This window comes from Pangasianodon hypophthalmus, chromosome 23, assembly GCF_027358585.1.
Source record: "Pangasianodon hypophthalmus isolate fPanHyp1 chromosome 23, fPanHyp1.pri, whole genome shotgun sequence".
Lineage (NCBI taxonomy): Eukaryota > Metazoa > Chordata > Actinopteri > Siluriformes > Pangasiidae > Pangasianodon > Pangasianodon hypophthalmus.
Window position 1 is genome coordinate 9,401,167 of NC_069732.1, and position 19,023 is coordinate 9,420,189.

General features: G+C 37.4%; 1 protein-coding gene across 3 annotated transcripts in view; it reads right to left on the reverse strand.

Annotated features, from left to right (window-relative positions):
• The window catches only part of vps50 (VPS50 EARP/GARPII complex subunit), a 142,257-nt gene that overhangs the window by 30,406 nt on the left and 92,828 nt on the right, over positions 1–19,023 (reverse strand). For 2 of the 3 annotated variants that reach the window (XM_053228415.1, XM_053228416.1), the window contains exons 22-23: positions 16,497–16,562; positions 14,617–14,697 (exon numbers count right to left, since the gene is read on the reverse strand). In XM_053228415.1, coding sequence (XP_053084390.1) covers positions 14,617–14,697; positions 16,497–16,562 — 147 coding nt within the window. The remainder of the gene's footprint in view (positions 1–14,616; positions 14,698–16,496; positions 16,563–19,023) is intronic. The other variant, XM_026929712.3, reaches the window with a different exon arrangement.

The following is a 19,023-nucleotide window of genomic DNA, read 5'->3' on the forward strand; positions in this document are numbered from 1 at the left end:
AAAGTGTCAGAACACACAGTGCGTAGCAGCTTACTGTGTATGGGGCTGCGTAGCTGCAGACAGGTCAGAAAGCACCTACAATGGGCATGTGAGCATCAGAACTGGACCACAGAGCAATGGAAGTAGGTGGCCGGCTCTAATGTATCACTTTTTCTTTTATATCATGTGGATAGCTGGGTACATGTGTGTCACTTACCTGGGGAAGGATGCACTATGGGAAGAAGGTGCACCAGGATGCACTATGGGAAGAAGACAAGCTGGCGGAGGCAGTGTGATGCCCTGGACAATGTTCTGCTGGGAAACACTGGGTCCTGGCATTCATGTGATGTGTTACTTTTACACATATCACCTACCTAAACATTGCTGCAGAACAAGTACACCCCTTCACGGAAACGGTATTCCCTAACGGCAGTGGCCTCTTTCAGCAGGATAATGTGCCATAGCACAGTGCAAAAATTGTTCAGGAATGGTTTGAGGAACAAGTTCAAGGTGTTGACTTGGCCTCCAAATTCCCCAGTTCTCAATCCGATCGAGCATCTGCGGGATGTGCTGGACAAGCAAGTCCGATCCATGGAGGCCCCACCTCGCAACATACAGGACCTGCTGCTAACATCTTGGTGTCGGATAACACAGCACAACGTCAGAGGACTTGTGGAGTCCATGCCTCGATGGATCAGATCTGTTTTGGCAGTGGGACCTACACAATATTAGGCAGGTGGATTTAATGTTACAGCTGATTGGTGAATATGCCATACTGCAGGTAACAAATATATAGATAAATAGGAAAAATGAAAGGAGAATAAACACTAAGCCTAAACAACTGAATTTGTAAAACTGCATGGCACACTTGCAATGTTGTATAACAGTAGGTTTGAAAACACAACAGTAAATACAACTGTATGCCATTATGGAATTTAAATACACCAGTATATCTCAATCTATTAGAAAAGGAGCTGAGATTAATTTACTGAAATATACACAAAAGCTGCTATGTTTGATCTTCAATTTATCAGTTAAACTCAGTATATTTGGCACATCCTTAATCATGATTCAGAGAGGCTCAAATTCTGGGTTAGGACGCCTTGCAGTTTTTCATTCATTGTTAAATTATACACACAGAAAAGACAAGGAGAATTACAGCAAAGGCCAGCATAACCTAATCCTCTGTCTTTCATTTAGCAAGTGTGTACCTGCCCTTCTTTGACCATATTACCACAGAAAGGTCAAACAGAAAAATATAATCATTCTGCTCAGAAAAAAGTGCTACAAATGGTGCAACATGAACAAATGTAATCTTTCAGCATATTTAGCAAATCATATGAGACACGGAAGTTAATAAAAAATAAAGCTAAAAATGGCTTCTGTCTGGAATTAAATGAGTGGGTGAAACAGAAGGCTGAATTGAATTAGAGTTCATGAATGGGTTCATTTTCTGGTCCAGTAAATTAAGAGAAGAAAAGAAAAGAAAGGTAAAAAATAAAGGAACAGATATGCAGACAGATTTTATGGATGGATGGACATCACAAATGGCAAAGTATTTTTGCCAGTTCTATGAAGTGCTAGCATACAGACTGTAAGCTATAGGAAAGTTATATGCCCTTGAACAACAAATCACCAAATATATTGCAAAAATATACAAACATAATATCTAAAATATCACTAGTTAAGAAATCGACTACACACATAAATAACTAACAATCTGACAATCAACTGCATATGCGTGAAATTCCATGGTGGTTCTCCTTTCTATTTCTGTGAGACAATAAATGAACATAGCATTCAATTTTCATGATGTTAGCTCAATGCTAACCCTATAAAATGGCTGCTGAATGTAAAAGCTGATTGGCTGATGGAGGCCATGTGTTTCAAGTAAATCAGTGATCATTAGAAATCAAATTACTATGATGCACTACAACAACTTTCAGCTTGATCGGACTTGGTTTGTGCTTGGGCCCCTAATAAATAAAAAAGGAGGTTTTTTTTAAACCACATTTTCTCCACGTGAGTTTCCTCCAGGATCTTCAGCTTCCTCCCACCTCCCAAAAACACGCACGTAGGCAAACTGGCTACCCTAAAATTGACCCTAGGTGTGAATGTGTGTGTGTGTGTGTGTGTGTGTGTGTGTGTGTGTGTGTGTGTGTGTGTGTGTGTGTGGGGATGGTGCCTCGCAATCGACTGATCTCATGCCTCATACTCAGTTTTCCTGGTATAGGCTCCGGCTCCACCGTCACGCTGACCAAGATAAAGCACATACTGAAGATGAATGAATGAATGAATGATGAATGAATGAATGATCATTTTGATGAATGATGGATCATTTTTTAATTTTACAGATTAAATGTTTTATACTATCAAGTGGTCAGTTTGAGCTCTAGTCAGAAAAACTGTCTAAAAAATGACATGAAGTACTTGTGAAATGTCCTCACTAAAGAAGCCTCAGAATAGTAGGATTCATTTGCCAAAGGGCCATGAGAGAGAACAGCATTGTGAAGAATCATTCATTACTTGGCAAGCATAGCTAATTTTAATTATCCATCTCCGCAAATCAAATGTGAGTTATTCCCAAAGACATGAATTATTCCTGATTTTTTTTTTAAATTCTAAAAAAAAATTTTTTAAAGGGCATTTACATGTAAACTCATGCTTCATTTTAGAAACAGTCACAGAGTTATCAAGGAGGTTAATTACAGTTCGAGAGCTCAGAAACAGCAGATAAACTTCCAAGAATGTTAACTGCGACCTTTCACAAATGAATGCAGATAGTTTGGCTAATTAGAAAATCTACTCTAAGGAGCAATGATTCATAATGCAATGATCAGCAGAGTGCTAATTCACTGACCTGAATATTCATATAATTGAAAGGAGAAAGAAAAAAGAAACATTAAATTTGATGTGCAGTCCATTAAGTACTTTAATAATTGGCTTTAGAATTCATATAATTGTGAGATAAAATGAAAAGCATTTCATTATTCTTCATTATAGAACAGCGATGTTGAATTGTCAAATCTGACTGGTCAGAAGGTGTTGATTAATTTTTAAAACAGCACAGATTTGACAGTAACTGAAATAATTTTATAGGTTTATATTAATGCACTCATTCTAATATGCTATTATTGACAGTAACAGTTCATTCACAGGGACATGTATGGTGGACATTCCACATAAGACTAAGGCTAAAAATGAACAGCTGTTGTCATTTAACAGAGAAAAAAAGTATTGTTAATATTGTGAAGATTTTGGTGAAAAGACAGTTATTTAACATTCATCGAAGGAGTCTCCATTGTCAGCGCTTTGTTACGGAGAGTAAGTTTTCCACCATCTTCAGGACAGAAGAGTCTGGACTTTAAGATTGAGACTTTTTTTTTTTTATCTTATAAACTTCAAGAGAGAGAATAAAAAAAGAGGCTGCTGAGGGGATGGCTGTTTATAGCTGCTGTAACGTAAGTGATAACAGGAAACAACTTGTCTTGCGGACGTTCCATAATATTACATGTAACTATAAATGGTTAAAAAGTACACCAAGTTGTTCGTTATTAAATTATAAATTGGAATCCTTGGCCAATTGATGTGGTGTAAGAGGGGGAAAAAACACTTTGCTACATGCTGTTATAGGAAATTAATCCACTTCAGGGTGGTAACAGTAAATCCACTTTGCAGTGGCTTGCATCATACCAACCTGTCATTGATTATTTTCCTATAAAAACACACCCCATTGTATTTAATTCCTTAAACAGCAACAATTAAGAATATTATTTAACAATAACTATTAAAAAAGTCTATTAAAAATGCAAAATAGCAGTTTAACCGGTTGAACGAATAAGCAGTAAGAAATAAGTCAAGGATTTCAGAAAGCATTTGTTTCCAATATTTGAGTCGAGCAGGCACCATAATCCAATTTCTCTGTCCATTCGCCATCCCGTTTCTCTGCATCTGTCCAAATTTTTCTTCAGCCTTCTGCCTTATACCCCTAGGTAAATCCTTTATTCCTTCTTGTTCCACCCTTTTTTGCAAAGCTACTTACTCCAACCACTGAAAGTTCCTCCTGCGGTGTGTGTAGCCAGTAGCACCAGCAAAACCTCTTTGCAATATGATAATCAAGTGATTTTCACAAACTCTGTGGACACCATAAAGTCTTATAAAGTTAAAGTTAAAGAACAGAAAAAAGAAAGAGTTGAGATGAGTAAGAATGTGAGTTGATTTACACCAAAAGAAAGAATGTGCCCCAATTTCCTAAAGTGGAACAAGAGAGACTCTAGTGCTTTGTATCAAGGCATTTGCATCAAAGGCATCAGGATCATCTGCTGACCCTTAATGACTGCAAATGCAGCTTGTGCTTTAAAATCAACAGAAAGTTTATGGCTAAGAGAAGCCTGAGGCAAACCAGATGGAGACTGTATGACACTGCAATCTTTCTGTTTTTTTCTTTTCTTTTTTTAAGATGAACACTCTTTTCAGTTCTCACAAAGTTAAAAATGAATTAAATGGCATTTATTAGCAATTCTGACATTTATCTAATGCACAAAAAAGAGGTCACTGGAATCTTTAGCGCTATTATTATTATTATTATTATTATTATTAGTTATTGTAGTTGGAAAATGGAAAAGCAATAAGCTAGATTTGGGGTCATTCTCATTTTCTCAAACTGATATGATCATTAAATTCCATTTTCTTCTTTCCTATCTAGTGCTCCAAAAGTTTATTTTGCCATTTTCGGAAGCCAAATCCAATACAGTGATATTGAGCAGCCTTGCTGATAAAACATAAGGGAATATATGGTATCATAAGTCTCTATAACACTATACATTCAGCATACTTTAAGTCTCCCCAAACTGTTGCCACAATGTTGGAAGCACACAGTTATGCAGAATGTACTTATGTAGCATTACTAATTTGCTTCACTGGAACTAAGAGGCTCAGACCTGTTTCCAGCATGACAATGCCCCTGTGTACAAAGTGAGGTTGTGCACCATAAAGACACGGATTGCCAAGATTGGCGTTGAAGAACTCGAGCGCCCTGCACAGAGCCCTGACCTCAACCCCACTGAACACCTTTGGGATGAAATGGAATGAGGGAATTTAATGGCAAATAGTTATGTTGACCATAAAAATATCTAAAAAATACATCAGCAAGCTGTGACCTGCAGGGTCTAAGCTCCCTTCACAAACAGTGCCCCCAGTGGCAAAGTTAAATAGAACACAAAAGAGACCATAGATAAGCATCCAGTTCCAGTTTTGTCATGGTAGCTCAATGTTAACCCTGTCCAATGCTTGCTGAAAGCTGATTGGCTGATGGCAGCCATGTTTTTGTGTGATGGATAGACATCAGAATTGCTAATAAATGTTATTTTATTCATTTGTGAGAAACTAAGCGTGTAATTTGGTAAGTACTCTGGTTAAAAAAACAAAGATTTTAGTCTTTGGTCTTTTAGTCTTGTGATTATTATTATAACTAATAATTACTGTAGCTGAAAACTACAAGAGAAAAGAGACAAGTTAGAGTTTGGGTTAGTGTAATTTTCTCAAACTGATATAATACATGCCCCAAGATACAGAGTTTATTTAGCCTTTTCTGAAGCCAAATCTTTGCTTTCCAGTACAATGCTATTGAGCAGCCTTACCGATAAAACATAAAGGAATATATGGTATCACAAATCTCTATAATGCCGTACATTCGGTTTTCGTACAGTCTCTGAAACATATCTAAGCTTAAGGAGGCTTAGATTTTTTACTCTGATGGTATCTAAGAAATTTTGCCCACAAACCCTACTTTGTGATTCTCCTGGCTTTGAGACTGAAGGCCCATCATAGTGTCGTCTGTAAAAATTCAGCATCTGCTATGCAGAATTCATTTGGCAGACTGTGCTGGTCTGCGCTGCTGAAATATGACTGTTGCTCTTGGCTTTCATCTCAATAGTAGCAGCTGATTTGTTGTGAGCTAGGGGTTCTGCTAAATTCCTTTGCTGAGATCTCAGACAATCCAGCGTAGAGCTGGAGTGCAGTACATGCCTGTACGCCTACACACGCCGAGAAGCTCCTCCAGGCACGGCTGGATTCATGATGACAGAATGACCAGGACAAGGTCAGCGGCTGTTGAGTTGAAAGAAATAAAATCGCGTCCTACACACAAATTTAAACCAGCTTTAAACTCTAAATGCAGGATGAGACATCAGCGTTCTCGCCTCTCCTCACTGTCCCTCCTACTGCAGTCTTAGCCTTATTATAATTATAATTATTATTATTGTTATTAGTAGTAGTAGTAGTATTTTTTGCACTCCAGAGATGCTGACAAATAACTTGGTAGGCAATTACCATCACATATAATTCTCCACTTGTTTCATCATCCTTTGTTAATAGTTAAAATGTGTTTCTCATTAGATGGGTGTCAAATAGAATTAGAAACTCCATTTGCTTCCTGGATGTCATGTTAGTCTTCAAATTCGCTAAGCCGAATGTCAGACGACCCCAGTGTTCAATCTCGACAGCATTGCTCACGTTTAGCTTTCTTAGAAGGAGAACCGCTCCGTAACTTTAGAGAGAAGGGAGGAAATTAAATCAGAGGCTCTGGAGCCAATAATGAAAGATGCTTTATTCAGACTGTGAAAAGAACCGCAGCACGAGATCACAATCAGTGAATTCCAATTGGACAGAGCCATGCTCTGTGCTTTTCCGTCAGCAGCAAGTCAATCTAAGAGATTGCATGAGTTCCACATATGAACTCTTTGAGCTGAGTGTGCCATTCAGGAATTGTCCATACAGAGGGTTTTTCTATGAAACTAAAAGCTTCATTTTTTTTTCCTGCAATGGAACTTATCTTCTGTAAAAGCTGCTGTGGCTACACTACAGTCCATGTTAGTGGTTAATCTAAACAGTTCTTCCAAATGTCAATCAAAAAATCTTCTTAAAACGTATTTATAATACTGCTGAGAGGACCTATTGCTAAGAAACTGAAGGACTTCCTAAGCTATGATTAAAGGTAAGGGTGACGCCATTACTACTGATATTATTATTTGTCTGGCTAATTGTCAGCATATCAGCTTATGACTGTGGCATGTTGTAAATTAATTAAAAGAATAGTGATTATTAACCCCAATTTCTTCCAATTTAGTCAGACCCAATTCCCATCCACAAGCTTGTTATGCCTGTGAACGTGAAGCCAAACCTGATTCCTCTGAGATGCGCACCTCTGCCGACTACATCTATTCGATTTGCTGATCATGCAACATCACAGGGGATGCTACCTGCCCTCCTGCATACACAAGAGTTCATGGATGTGGATTATTGGCTAGTGTTGCTCTGATCAATAGGAGATAACTCCATCCATCTCACCCAGCGAGCAGGGCTGATTTTGCTCTCTTGGACTCCTGACTGTTCATGGCTGTGGCATCACTGAAGTCACTCGCAGCCTAAAACTCGCAGTCACGGTTTTAGAGTGTATACTTTATCCCTGCACCATTCTGAAGTCACCATGGTAACCATGGCTTTGTAGTAAGGAGGTAACCGAATACAAATGATTCGGAATGAACAGATTATGTGCTCTAAACAGATACAAATACGAAAAGGAGGCGCACTCTTTTCATACACAAAAAATGCAGTTTTTTCCTGGTCTCCTGTGCCGGTCAGCGCAGACATGTTCAAAGGGATTCTACGGGGGACATTAGACAAGAAAATTGTGAAAGGAAAATGTATTTTCTGTATTGAAAATGTACTGTTATTATTATTATTTAATTTTTTTTTACTGTGCTTATCCCCTACAAACAAACACTCTCAAAGGCGGGACTGCATTATTCCTCTTGGGGTTGGATGGTCTGATTTATTATGACACTCGTTTTTTATGCAGTTCTATTTTATTTGATTTTAAAAGCTAGTCAACTAAAGCTCTGGGCAGATGGGATGACTTGGCCTGTTATCTATCTATCTATCTATCTATCTATCTAATATATAGTTTTTATTTTAATAAATATATGCTGCAGTCGTTTGGGTATTGACCAGTTTGCTAGCACTAAAATGCTGTGGGAATTACTATTTTACTGAATAAGTCTTAAATAAGTGTACTAACAGTGGTGACCTGGAAAGGTATTTAAAAAAATGAGCCAGTGGATTAAAAAAAGGACATCCTGCATAACACTCCTTTTTACTGACTGCAGGGTGATAGATCTTCCCCCTGAGTATTAGCCTTTGGCTATCTAATATTAAGGACCAGAAATTAAACATACAATGACAACACTCATTTGTCAACTTACAAACACACACTCACAGACACACATACAGACACAGAGAGAGAGAGAGAGAGAGAGAGAGACCTCTATCAATCTCTCTAAACCACAAACACACATTGTTTGCACAGTGATTCACTGCACAGCAGGTTGGGACGTTTCACTGCATCACAATAGAGTTAATCAATAGACAGCAGTCGGCCCAGAGGAGCTCCCTAAACCACCCACAGATTGTAACCACTAGCTGTATGATGTGGGATATGGTAGATACACACACGACACAGACACACACACACACACCAGGATATTAGCATATTGCTAGTTTTTTACATCAGACAACTGGCAGAGAAGGCAGAAAGTTTCAGTAAAGGTGCCACATCTATGAAATTCTCAGACTGAGTACAGCCGAGTAAAGATCCAAGCCTAAAACATAAAAGATCTTCAAATATTCTGAAAAGATATGTGCCTCCAATCTTTCCAGGAAGAGACAAAGTAATGTTATTCTCTAGGAAAAAGATCCTCACCACACATTAATTGTAGGCGTGCCAATAATTTTGACTGAATGGATTTGATTAGTCATTCAAACACAATGATCTTCTTAAGGTAAAAACCATGCAGACGAGGGGAACGGGATGATTAAGAGAGAGGGAAACGTTTCCAGAGACTGAGACTTTATCTTAGGTGATGAATGATTTATGGAGCTGAACAGAAATAGCTTTGTGTGTGGGAGGATGGACTAAACGTTTCGTCTCCAAAGCATTTTTCCCTCTCCATTCCAAAAAAACTAAAAGGCTAGCCCTGATTTTCTAGGAAATCGCATGAGGAGATCCACTGGGAGGTTCAGTCGTAATGGCAATAATGCTTTAAAAAGCATTTAATTCTGCAGAACATTGTAAAAGACCATCAGCTGTATGTTCTCGACTACCAAGTTACATCATTAAGCCTGCGTTAGTGGCCAGGTCACTCTGGCAAAGTGTTCACACGAGAAAAGCTCTTATATTAGCGTCGCTATCAGTGGTATTTACATGTGCTATAATGGCTGGCAGAATATACTGCTATAGGTGTGACGACAGGGCAGCTGTAGAGGGAATACACTGTTTTTAGAGAGAGATATGCTGTTCCTGAGCTGCAACAACTTCCCCCTTACAGCTGACCTGAGGCTTGTAAAAGCGCAAGAGCGCTTTCAAACAGTTTCTAATGTATTTCATAAATATCAATAATGCGACAGTGTACGTGCTACAATAGGCTCAGCTGATGGAACTTTACCATCCTCGAAAAGGGAACACAGTGCTTCCTTGGTTGTCCTTTCAGTGCTTATGCAGTTGACTTGACCTTTATTTCAATGATATGATGCCTAAGAAACTTGCAGAAGTGCTGAAAGATTTCTTCTACATGGATGTCTGGATTGTGGATCCTTCCATTTCCTGTGACGTCACCATGTATAATTGCTGGCATTTTGATGATCGAATAGGAGACTAGCTACAATGAAGAATCTGTTCTTCATTAAAAAGTTTCATTTTTATTTACAGTGATAATCGACTGCACTAATACGCTTCACTACAATTAGTACATCTTCAACAAGCAGCAGTGCAGCAGATTCTTCCTGTCGTGCTGCTTCGTAGCTACGTTAGTTAGCTAGCACTACTGTGGGACAACTCAAAAGAGAGCAAGTATTGCTAATCAAAAGTTAGCTAGCAGTTATGAACTTACCCTCCCTATAACGACAGCCGAGGGTTAGGGTTAGGGTTACAATCCTGAGGATGGGATCTTTCACCCATCTGAACATGAAGAGCAATCAGAAGTACAGGGGAAAGTAAATAAGGATCACAGTCTATTTTATTGGCTTCGTTGAAGTACATCTCAGTTCATCACATTGAAAAAGTAAAATTACTGCATTGTTTCTCAAAGCTCAAGGTAACGACTGCAGCTCTGATTCTCAGACCTGACTTTTGATGAATTTGGGCAGACCAACTTTCCAGTCCAGACATCAGAGACTCCTGTTCATAAAATAAATGAGGCCTTGTCACTGTGTTGCTTACATGTCGAAATAAATGAGCTACACAATCAATGCTTATGTCTCATCAAATCAACCACTCATTCATCTTCAGTAACCGCTTTATTCTGATCAGGCTTGAGGTGGATCCATATTCAAACATATACAGTATATGTACAGTGTTAACGTTCCACCAAAAGAACTGCTGTCAATAATTTATTCATGAATGTTGCTGTTCAAGCAAGAGACATCCCATATGTGTTTGTCATTTTTTTGAAAAATGTAAATAAACTTTGCTGAAACTGCATGATAAAAGACAGCTTTCTCAATAGAGAAAATTCTAATACAAATAGAAATAATACAATATTACAATTATGAGGGACTTACAGCAACACAAAGGATATGAATGAGGTTGGAATCGTTAAGTCACATTCAGAAAAGGGGGCTGAAAAATTTTAAACTGATGTCGTTTTGATAGTTTTCCATTATGTATATCTTACAAAACACAATCTGATCACTTCTGTTACTCGTGGTAATAAAGAAACATCTGGAAAGCCTAACACTACATTATTCATTCATTCAACTTCAGTAACCGCTTTATCCTGTGAAACGTCACATAGACAGTATTCATAGTTCAGGATTAAAGCGGGACCCCTTGCACCACACTAAATTAATCAGTAGGAATCATATTTCTTTGCATTCTTGTCCTTAAATTTATACTTATTTTCACTTTAAACTGGTGAACAATTCTGTACATAGTAGCATGAGTATTTCATACTAATTGATACATATTTGTCCTAACAATAGCTTTGTTTACATGCTGCCTAATAATCTGGAATAAAAATCGTTCAAGTAAACAACTCAGCTGGAATAGAGTAAACCGACTGATGTCTATTTGATTGAACGAGGCGGGAAATCCTTTTAATAATCCATTAAATAGAAAAAAAACGGCCATGAAAATGTTTGTGTCTGATTACTTTTTCTGACTTTTGAGCCATGATGCACTCCTTGAGCAATAAAACACTGATGTAAGAAAACACTGTTCATGTTACAGTTTTTCATCTATTCAAAATAGTTGTGAGGTTGGATGGGTGCTAGGGTGGACACCAAACTTTTGAGGTAAAGAAAATTTTGAGGTAGATGGGAATTGACCTTGATAAAGTTCAGCTTTTAATATTCGCTGGACATTCGACAAGGATGCAGAACATTTGGTTAAAAAAAAAAAAAAAAAAAAAAAAAAAAACAAGGGAGAATCTTTGATAAAATCTATATTTCCCAAAATGCCCTTAACTTTAGTAAAGACATTTTCCAGATGGATAATTTGTGCATTATACTGATAGATAATGTGTGCATTTTATGGCATTTTCAACATATACAGCATCCTTGCTTGTGAAAGTGATGAACAATGATGAACAACTTTAGTGTGGTACTAAACTCTTCTCCTCCCTGTCTAACTAATAATGACATTTGTATGAGGTTTTGCTGAGACGGAAATCATTTAAAACTCATTAATAACTCAAGCAGCTTGAGTAAAAAGCTGAATGCACTGAGTGGACTCATGAGTCTTGCTGTTCTAATAACACTGGCACTAAACTCTGGCTCGGACTACATGTAATATGTCCAGTTTAGGACAAAGTTCATTAGTATTCTGCAACTGGAATTAATTCATTTGGATTGATGAAAATCTCTGCATGTAAACACAGCCAGTGACTTAACATCTCATTAAACTACACTGCAAAAAAATGCTGCCTTAGCAAGTGAAAATATCTTGAACCTGGGCAAATTTATCGAATATTACCTAATATGAGATTATTATAACTCAAATAGAAGATTATTCATCCAGTTTTTAGATGCTTTTAGATGCTTTTAGATTTCAAGCTTTAAATTGTTTTATTCTACTGGCAGAAATTTTGCTTGTTTCTTGAAATAAATGTTTAAAATCTAAAAGAAAAAAAATAATCAGCCAGTAGAACAAACAAGCTTGAAATAAGTAAAAAGCTCTAGAAATAGGTTTAATAAACAAAATAATATTTGGTTTTCTGTAATCTTATAATAGAAAACACTAGAAAGATTTGATTCTGTTCAAGATATTTTCACTTGCTAAGTGATCATTTTTTACAATACTTTCCAGCAATACACAAATCTTCCATACTCCCAATATTCATCCATATAAATGTATACAAAACATCCAGGGTACTGATTGAGAGAAAACGGGATCTAACATCTCAACACACCCAAAAAGCCTTGTGCAGAAGGAAGAAGGCCAGTCCAGCAGTGATCTGGCTGATAATTTGTGAAAATGAGGACGCCAGTGTAGGCAGTGCAGTGAAACTCCTTCTGACTCAAAATATAACCACAGACACTCCCACACAGCTCGGCGGCAAGGAGAGCCCTCTGCAAGAATGAATTCATTGGTACGGTTACTTGCTGTGGCAGCATGTTTAATAAGGTGGAAACCGTGAAACCTACAGCTGAAAGCATTGCATCACTCAATGCTTCTGCTGAAACAAATCCAATGTCAGGCTGGTTGCCTTAAGCTTCTGGCTTAGTCATGGATCCTTGTTGATTCCTTAGCTGTAATGGTTTGTCTCACTTCTCACTTTGTGTTTTGTTTTCTCTAGTGGTGCTCGTACCCATTTCACAAATTAAATTCCTTATTTATACAGGGAATAAACCCACAGAGAGCAAGATCTCATTTACTGTAAAAAATAATATACAAAAGGATAAAGTTGCAATTCAGCTTCAAATAAGCTGAAATTATCTGTAGTAATAAACGCACAGTAAATGAACAAAAAAATTAAATAAAACAAAAAAGACTAATAAAATAACACTAATAAAAAAACCACATGGCTCACGGTTTTAAATGGATTAAAAGGAAAATGGTAAATTTTTTTTGCACTAAATTAGGCACTGCAGAGACACTGACAACATCATGGAAATATGAATACTGTAACACATTTTTCTTCCGTAACGTGATGCATTTCAGTGAAGCAAGATATTCAGACAGGAAAAAACACGGCTGGACTTTGGTTTATCCACTGAGATTTGTCTGGATTGTAAAGCTAACATATCAGACAGACAGACCCACATGCTAAGAAGAAGGAGAGAGGGAAAAAAAAACAAACAGGGAGCTGGGCAAAGAAAAGCTTTTTCACTAGAGAAATTTCTACACTACTGGTTTAATCCCAGTAAAAATTTAAGAGGCTGTTATAGATGTTGCTGCTTTTGTATCTTTTATGCATCTTTGATGACTATTAATATTATACTACTATATTTTTTTATGTTCTGTAATGAATTTGTGCATTATTATTATTATTATTATTAATCATTATCATCAACATCATCTTTAATTGTTTTATATATTTTTCTTTCAATTTTATGACTATTATTATCACACATTTTCTTTATATCTTTATATATATATATATATATATATATATATATATATATATACTTTATATTTATATACTTATATAAGGTATTTATATAAGTATTTGTTTATAGTAATAATAATAATTTACTCTTTATTGTTGTTTTTCTATTTTTTTCCTATACATTTTTATAGTTTTTATAATATTATTATATTATAAAACCAGAGACATGAACTAACAAGGCAAAAAAAAATCCATTTTGATTTCAGGATCATTTTCAAGTGTTGGTTTGAAACTTATATTGATTGTTACCACCCTGTAGCACTACATGAACCAATCAAATGACAACAGCTAGACCACACAAGAAGAAATGAAAGCCGGATATACAGCCCATGTCTCTGAGCCTGATCTTCAGTTTTCTTACCAAAGAAAATGAAACCATCTGAAGTTTCACCTTGAGCTAAGATTGTTCCAATGAAACCCAACCTCAGTCAGTGTTAGGACTGGAGAGCATGTGAGGTAGAAGATGGTGGAATCTATACACTTAATACTGTGTTTCAGTACTGAAGGTTTCTGTCCTGAGTGCGTGCGCTGTATTAAAGGTGGCAGGTCATCGCACCCAGAGAGCCCTAATGGGGGCCACAATGGAAAGCACAGGACGTTGATTAAAAAAGAGCAGGGCTATTTAAGTGTGCATGGGGCCGATTAACTCACCTGGGGCTGCTGGATGACGGCTAGGGGTCATGAGATGATAGAGAATGATGATGGATTATGGAGGACTGGGCTTAATGCACACTACCATTTCCACGCAGTTTCACAGTCACAGTTTTATATATTTATATATGAAATGGACAGCGAGGCAGAGAGAATGAGAGAGTAAGGAAAGAGAAGAATCAAACAAAGAAATGACACTGAGAAAAACAGAAGATGGATCACAACAGACAGGTTACTGGCACAAATAGGTAGAAAGCCAGGGTAGAATAAGTAATAAATAGACAGGGAGAAAAATGGAGGCATATTTTAGGATTTTTTTTTTTACCATGTCTATGAGACTCTCTTGGATGCGGTTGAGTGTCGTCCTCAGTCTACTGCTAATCAGCCCCAGTCCGGATGATTCATACTGCAGCAGAGAGACAAGAACAACACAAACACAGTCAGAGAGATGGTCCCTACTCATCACTTTTCTACTACATACACACACCGCGGAAAGTCATTCACGCATTCATTCAAATGCAATTACTACACCAAGCCCACCCACATGCAAAAAGGATACAGAGATATTAGGAACTCTTTCTCACGGCTAATCATCCAAAGGAATCACCGCAACACAAATAGTTTTACTCAGGTCATGGATAGTGTGTGCATGGACGTGTAGGTCAGCATGTAGCCAACACGGTGGTTGAACTGCAATGAGCTGTGATCTGCCAAACCAAAACTGACCACAGCCTGATTGCAAACATCACACCCATTACTATGGGAACATGTAGGGGAAAACTTGGGGTAATTTGGAAATTTATGGGAGCCACACAAACCATGTTTAAGAAAAACCATCTTCATAACGCAGAGAACAAAACACAGACAGGATCAAAAGTCGATTTATTGTTTTTGCCTGCCAAATGGAAATGTTTTTACCGCAAGGTTTGTTTCATTAGGGACTACCCATTCTTTTCACTGTGTGTTCACTGCTCAAACCGAAGACATTAGCACTCTTTAAAGAGGACAGACAAAACAAATTGAGACATAAATCTCACTTAGCTATCATCTTTGGCTGCTAAATATTCTCACTTCTAACACGTTTACTTCTATCGGGCAGATCATCTGCACAACACTTGAGCAAACGCTGAGCCTAAAACAGCTTTAATGCTTGTAGTAACAGAGTGTAGTAATCAAACGGGTTTATTTCTGATTGTAGTTAATAGATGCAGCTCATTTTCAAATTCAGGCTTTCAGTAATTTAACATAGCAAAATCAACTGCTTAAATATAAACCACAGTTTAAATTAATAAACAAACAAACAAATAAATTAGTAAGCAAGTCCATGTGCACACTACATGACTTTCGAAGTCTCAGAATCACTGTACTGCTCACATTTCATGGTTTAAACCACGTGTGATCAGCTGTTTTGTTTCAGAAATTGTGTCGTGTTTGTTTTAATATTTTCTTGTAAACAATTTGAGTCTGACATGCCAATCATTTCTCATAGGAGCATTATTATTGTGTTTACATTTTGCCCTAAACCTCTCACGCATGTAGATGAGAAACTGGATTCAGGGATCTGCTGCGCATGAGAGCCGATGAATTTCATGACTCTCATCATTGCTCTTGCTCTTACTCTTTGTGGTAGAGGTGCTCACATTTCAAGATTCAGCACCAAGAACATCAGACATGCTTAAAAATTTCTGAGTCTCAGCGAATGCTCATAGATTGAGAAAATCGCATCGTTGAACTGCTCACAGTACATGTGCGGTCGCTGCGGGAAGCCATAAAAAATTCCAAATAAATCGACATAAATAAATAAGTATAAATAAGTGTAAAATAAATATGTTGTAATAAAAAATAAATAAACAAATATGTCTAAATAAATAAATAAGTCTAAATAAGTTCAAAATAAATAAGCTGAAATAAGTCAGCAATAAATAAATAAATACGTACATACATATATTAAGTCTAAAAAGTCTAAACAAATGTGCAAAATAAATAAGTTGAAATAAGTAAGTAATAGAACAAATAAACAAAAAATCAAACAAAGAAACAAACAAACAAATAAGTCTAAACAAACAAAGAAATGTGTCAAATAAATTCGTTTAAATAAGTCTAAACAAACACACAAATAAATAAATAAATCATACATATGTACACCATACAGAGTGTATGATTTAAGACAGAGACACTGACAGGAGAGTCACACTGCGCTCTTACCCAGCAGCCCGGTCTTGGAGCGGCCGGACGGCTGCCTGAGGTGGGTGTGGATGGAGATGGAGCATGCTTAAAGAAATTGGACGAAAAAAAAAAATTCCAAAACCAAAAGCAATTCAAAAGCAATGTTAAACCACACACAAAGGTCAGTTCTTTCTAATCACACATAAAAGTTGCGAAAGATTTTTTATATTAACTACCACTGCAGCATACAAACAAAACCAGTCTACAACACAGAATAATGGATGTCAGGTGGTCAATTATAGCACAGCCTTCACTTAATGCTTAAATTAACAATCTGAAAAGAGCCATTCGTTACTCGGACAGCTGCGCTATCAATAGCGTTGGAATGACTCTGCTCAGCTTGGCGATCTGCCTGACTGCGAGGCCCTTCATCGCCCCAGAGGTGATTCATTTTTCCCAGCGTGTCAGTGTTTCTCTATATCTTTCTCTTCCCCATTCCTTCTACTCAGTGCCTTTGGGGCAAGTTATTAACTTTAAACATGCAATCTTCAGTGCTGAGGTTGATGTGATGTTGTGCAGTACAGCCGGCATTGCAGTGGTGTATGAATATTACTGTAACTCATTTCTCAAGGAAATCACCCTCTGAAGGTTGGACAGTGGATATAACGAGTCTACACATCCCTGTTAAAATGGCAGGTTTTTGTGAAGTAAAAGAATGAAACCAAGATACATCATGTCAGATCTGTTCCCACCTTAAATGTGAAATTGTAAAGTATGCACATACAGTGAAAAGCAGTCAGAAACTTCTATAGGGAAAAACGGAAAAAATAACTTACAATAACCTAGCTGCACACCCCTAAACTAATACTTTGTTGAAGCATCCTTTGATTATATCACACCACTCAGTCTTTTTGGCTAGGAGTCTATCAGCATGGCACATTTTGACTTGGCAATATTTTACCACTCTTTCTTGTAAAAACGTTCTAGATCAAATTGTGAGGGCATCTCCTATGCACAGCCTGCCTCAGGTCACCCCACAGATTTTTAGCAGGATTCAGGTCCGGGCTCTGGCTAGGCCATTCACAAACACTGATCTTCTTTTGGTTAAGCCATTCCTTTGTTGGTTTGGATGTATGCTTTGGGTCACTGTCGTACTGAAAGGTGAAATTCCTTTTCATCTTCAGCTTAGTAGCAGAAACCTGAAGGTTTTGCAGTAAAATCGACTGGAATTTGTAGCTATTCATGATTCCCTCCACCTTGATAATACCCGCAGCTCTGGCTGAAGAAAAGCAGCCCTAAAGCATGATGCTGCCACCACCATGCTGCACCTGGTAAGTTTTTGTCTCGTCCTTTTGTAAATTTTGGAGGGACGTCCTGTTCTTGGTAATGTCACTGTGGAGCTCCATTTTCTCCACTTGTTGATGATGGTCTCAGGGTGTTCCACGGTACATCTAATATTTCGGGAATTTTTTATACTCATCTACTGATTGATTCCTTCAACAAGTGAGATACCATACATGTTTTGTAAGCTCTTTGCAAACCATGGCTTCAGCAGTCAGATGAAACCAAGAAGAGGTCAAGAGAATCCTACAGAAACAGCTGGTGTTTATACAGTATGGGGTTAATCAGAATAATCTCACTGATGACAGCTGTATGATAATTTCTGTTGAACATGAGATTGAATGTGATTGGTTCATTTGGAACACAGTCACATCCCCAATTATAAAAGGGTGTGCACACTTATGCAACCAGGTTATTGTAATTTCACAATGAGGGTGGAAAAAGTTCTGACATGATTTATCTTTGTTTCATTTCCTCACAACACAAAAACCTGCCACTTTAAAGGAGTGTGTAGACTTTTTATATCCATTGTATGTGTTTAGAGTCTGTTATGGGTCACAGCAGGAGTGTATGTGCAGATCAGTCTCAGATGCATGTTAAATATTGAGGATTTAGCTAGTGCTGCTTCACTGGCATCCAAAATTTACTCTGTGTTTAGACTTCTTCCTTCTTCCTTCTACATGTTGGTCTAGTTTTACTCTGGTTATCAATTTCTACACTACCCACACTTCTGCTTGACTACCTGGTGCCAGTGAGAATTCATCTACTGACGCAGCAGCGCTTTAATATTTTTAATAATAATTTATCCATCTAATATTAGTTTATCCATCTCTCTAACCTCCTCAGCTGTACACTCAGCTTAAACAGATGAGTTTCCAAAGCATTAACATTCAAGCTAAAAATGCCATCAACACCATCGCGCTAGTAATCTTGTAGATCACTAACTTTGTTGTATAGCTGCACTGCATTCTGGAACTTGGTGGCCAATGTTTGCACCAACGTCTCCACTAATTCTAGGTTGGATTTCTCATTAATATAACACAACATTGCTGGGAAACGTTCTTTTATTTATTTATTTATTTTTTTCCACTTTTTGACTTTTTTTCTCCTGTTAAACAACACTGTAACGCTGCTAGCAATGTCCCCCTGTGACATCAGCACGGCACAAAACAGCTAACAGCTAACAAAAACACAGCCCCACCTAACAGATTAGCAAAGAAATTAC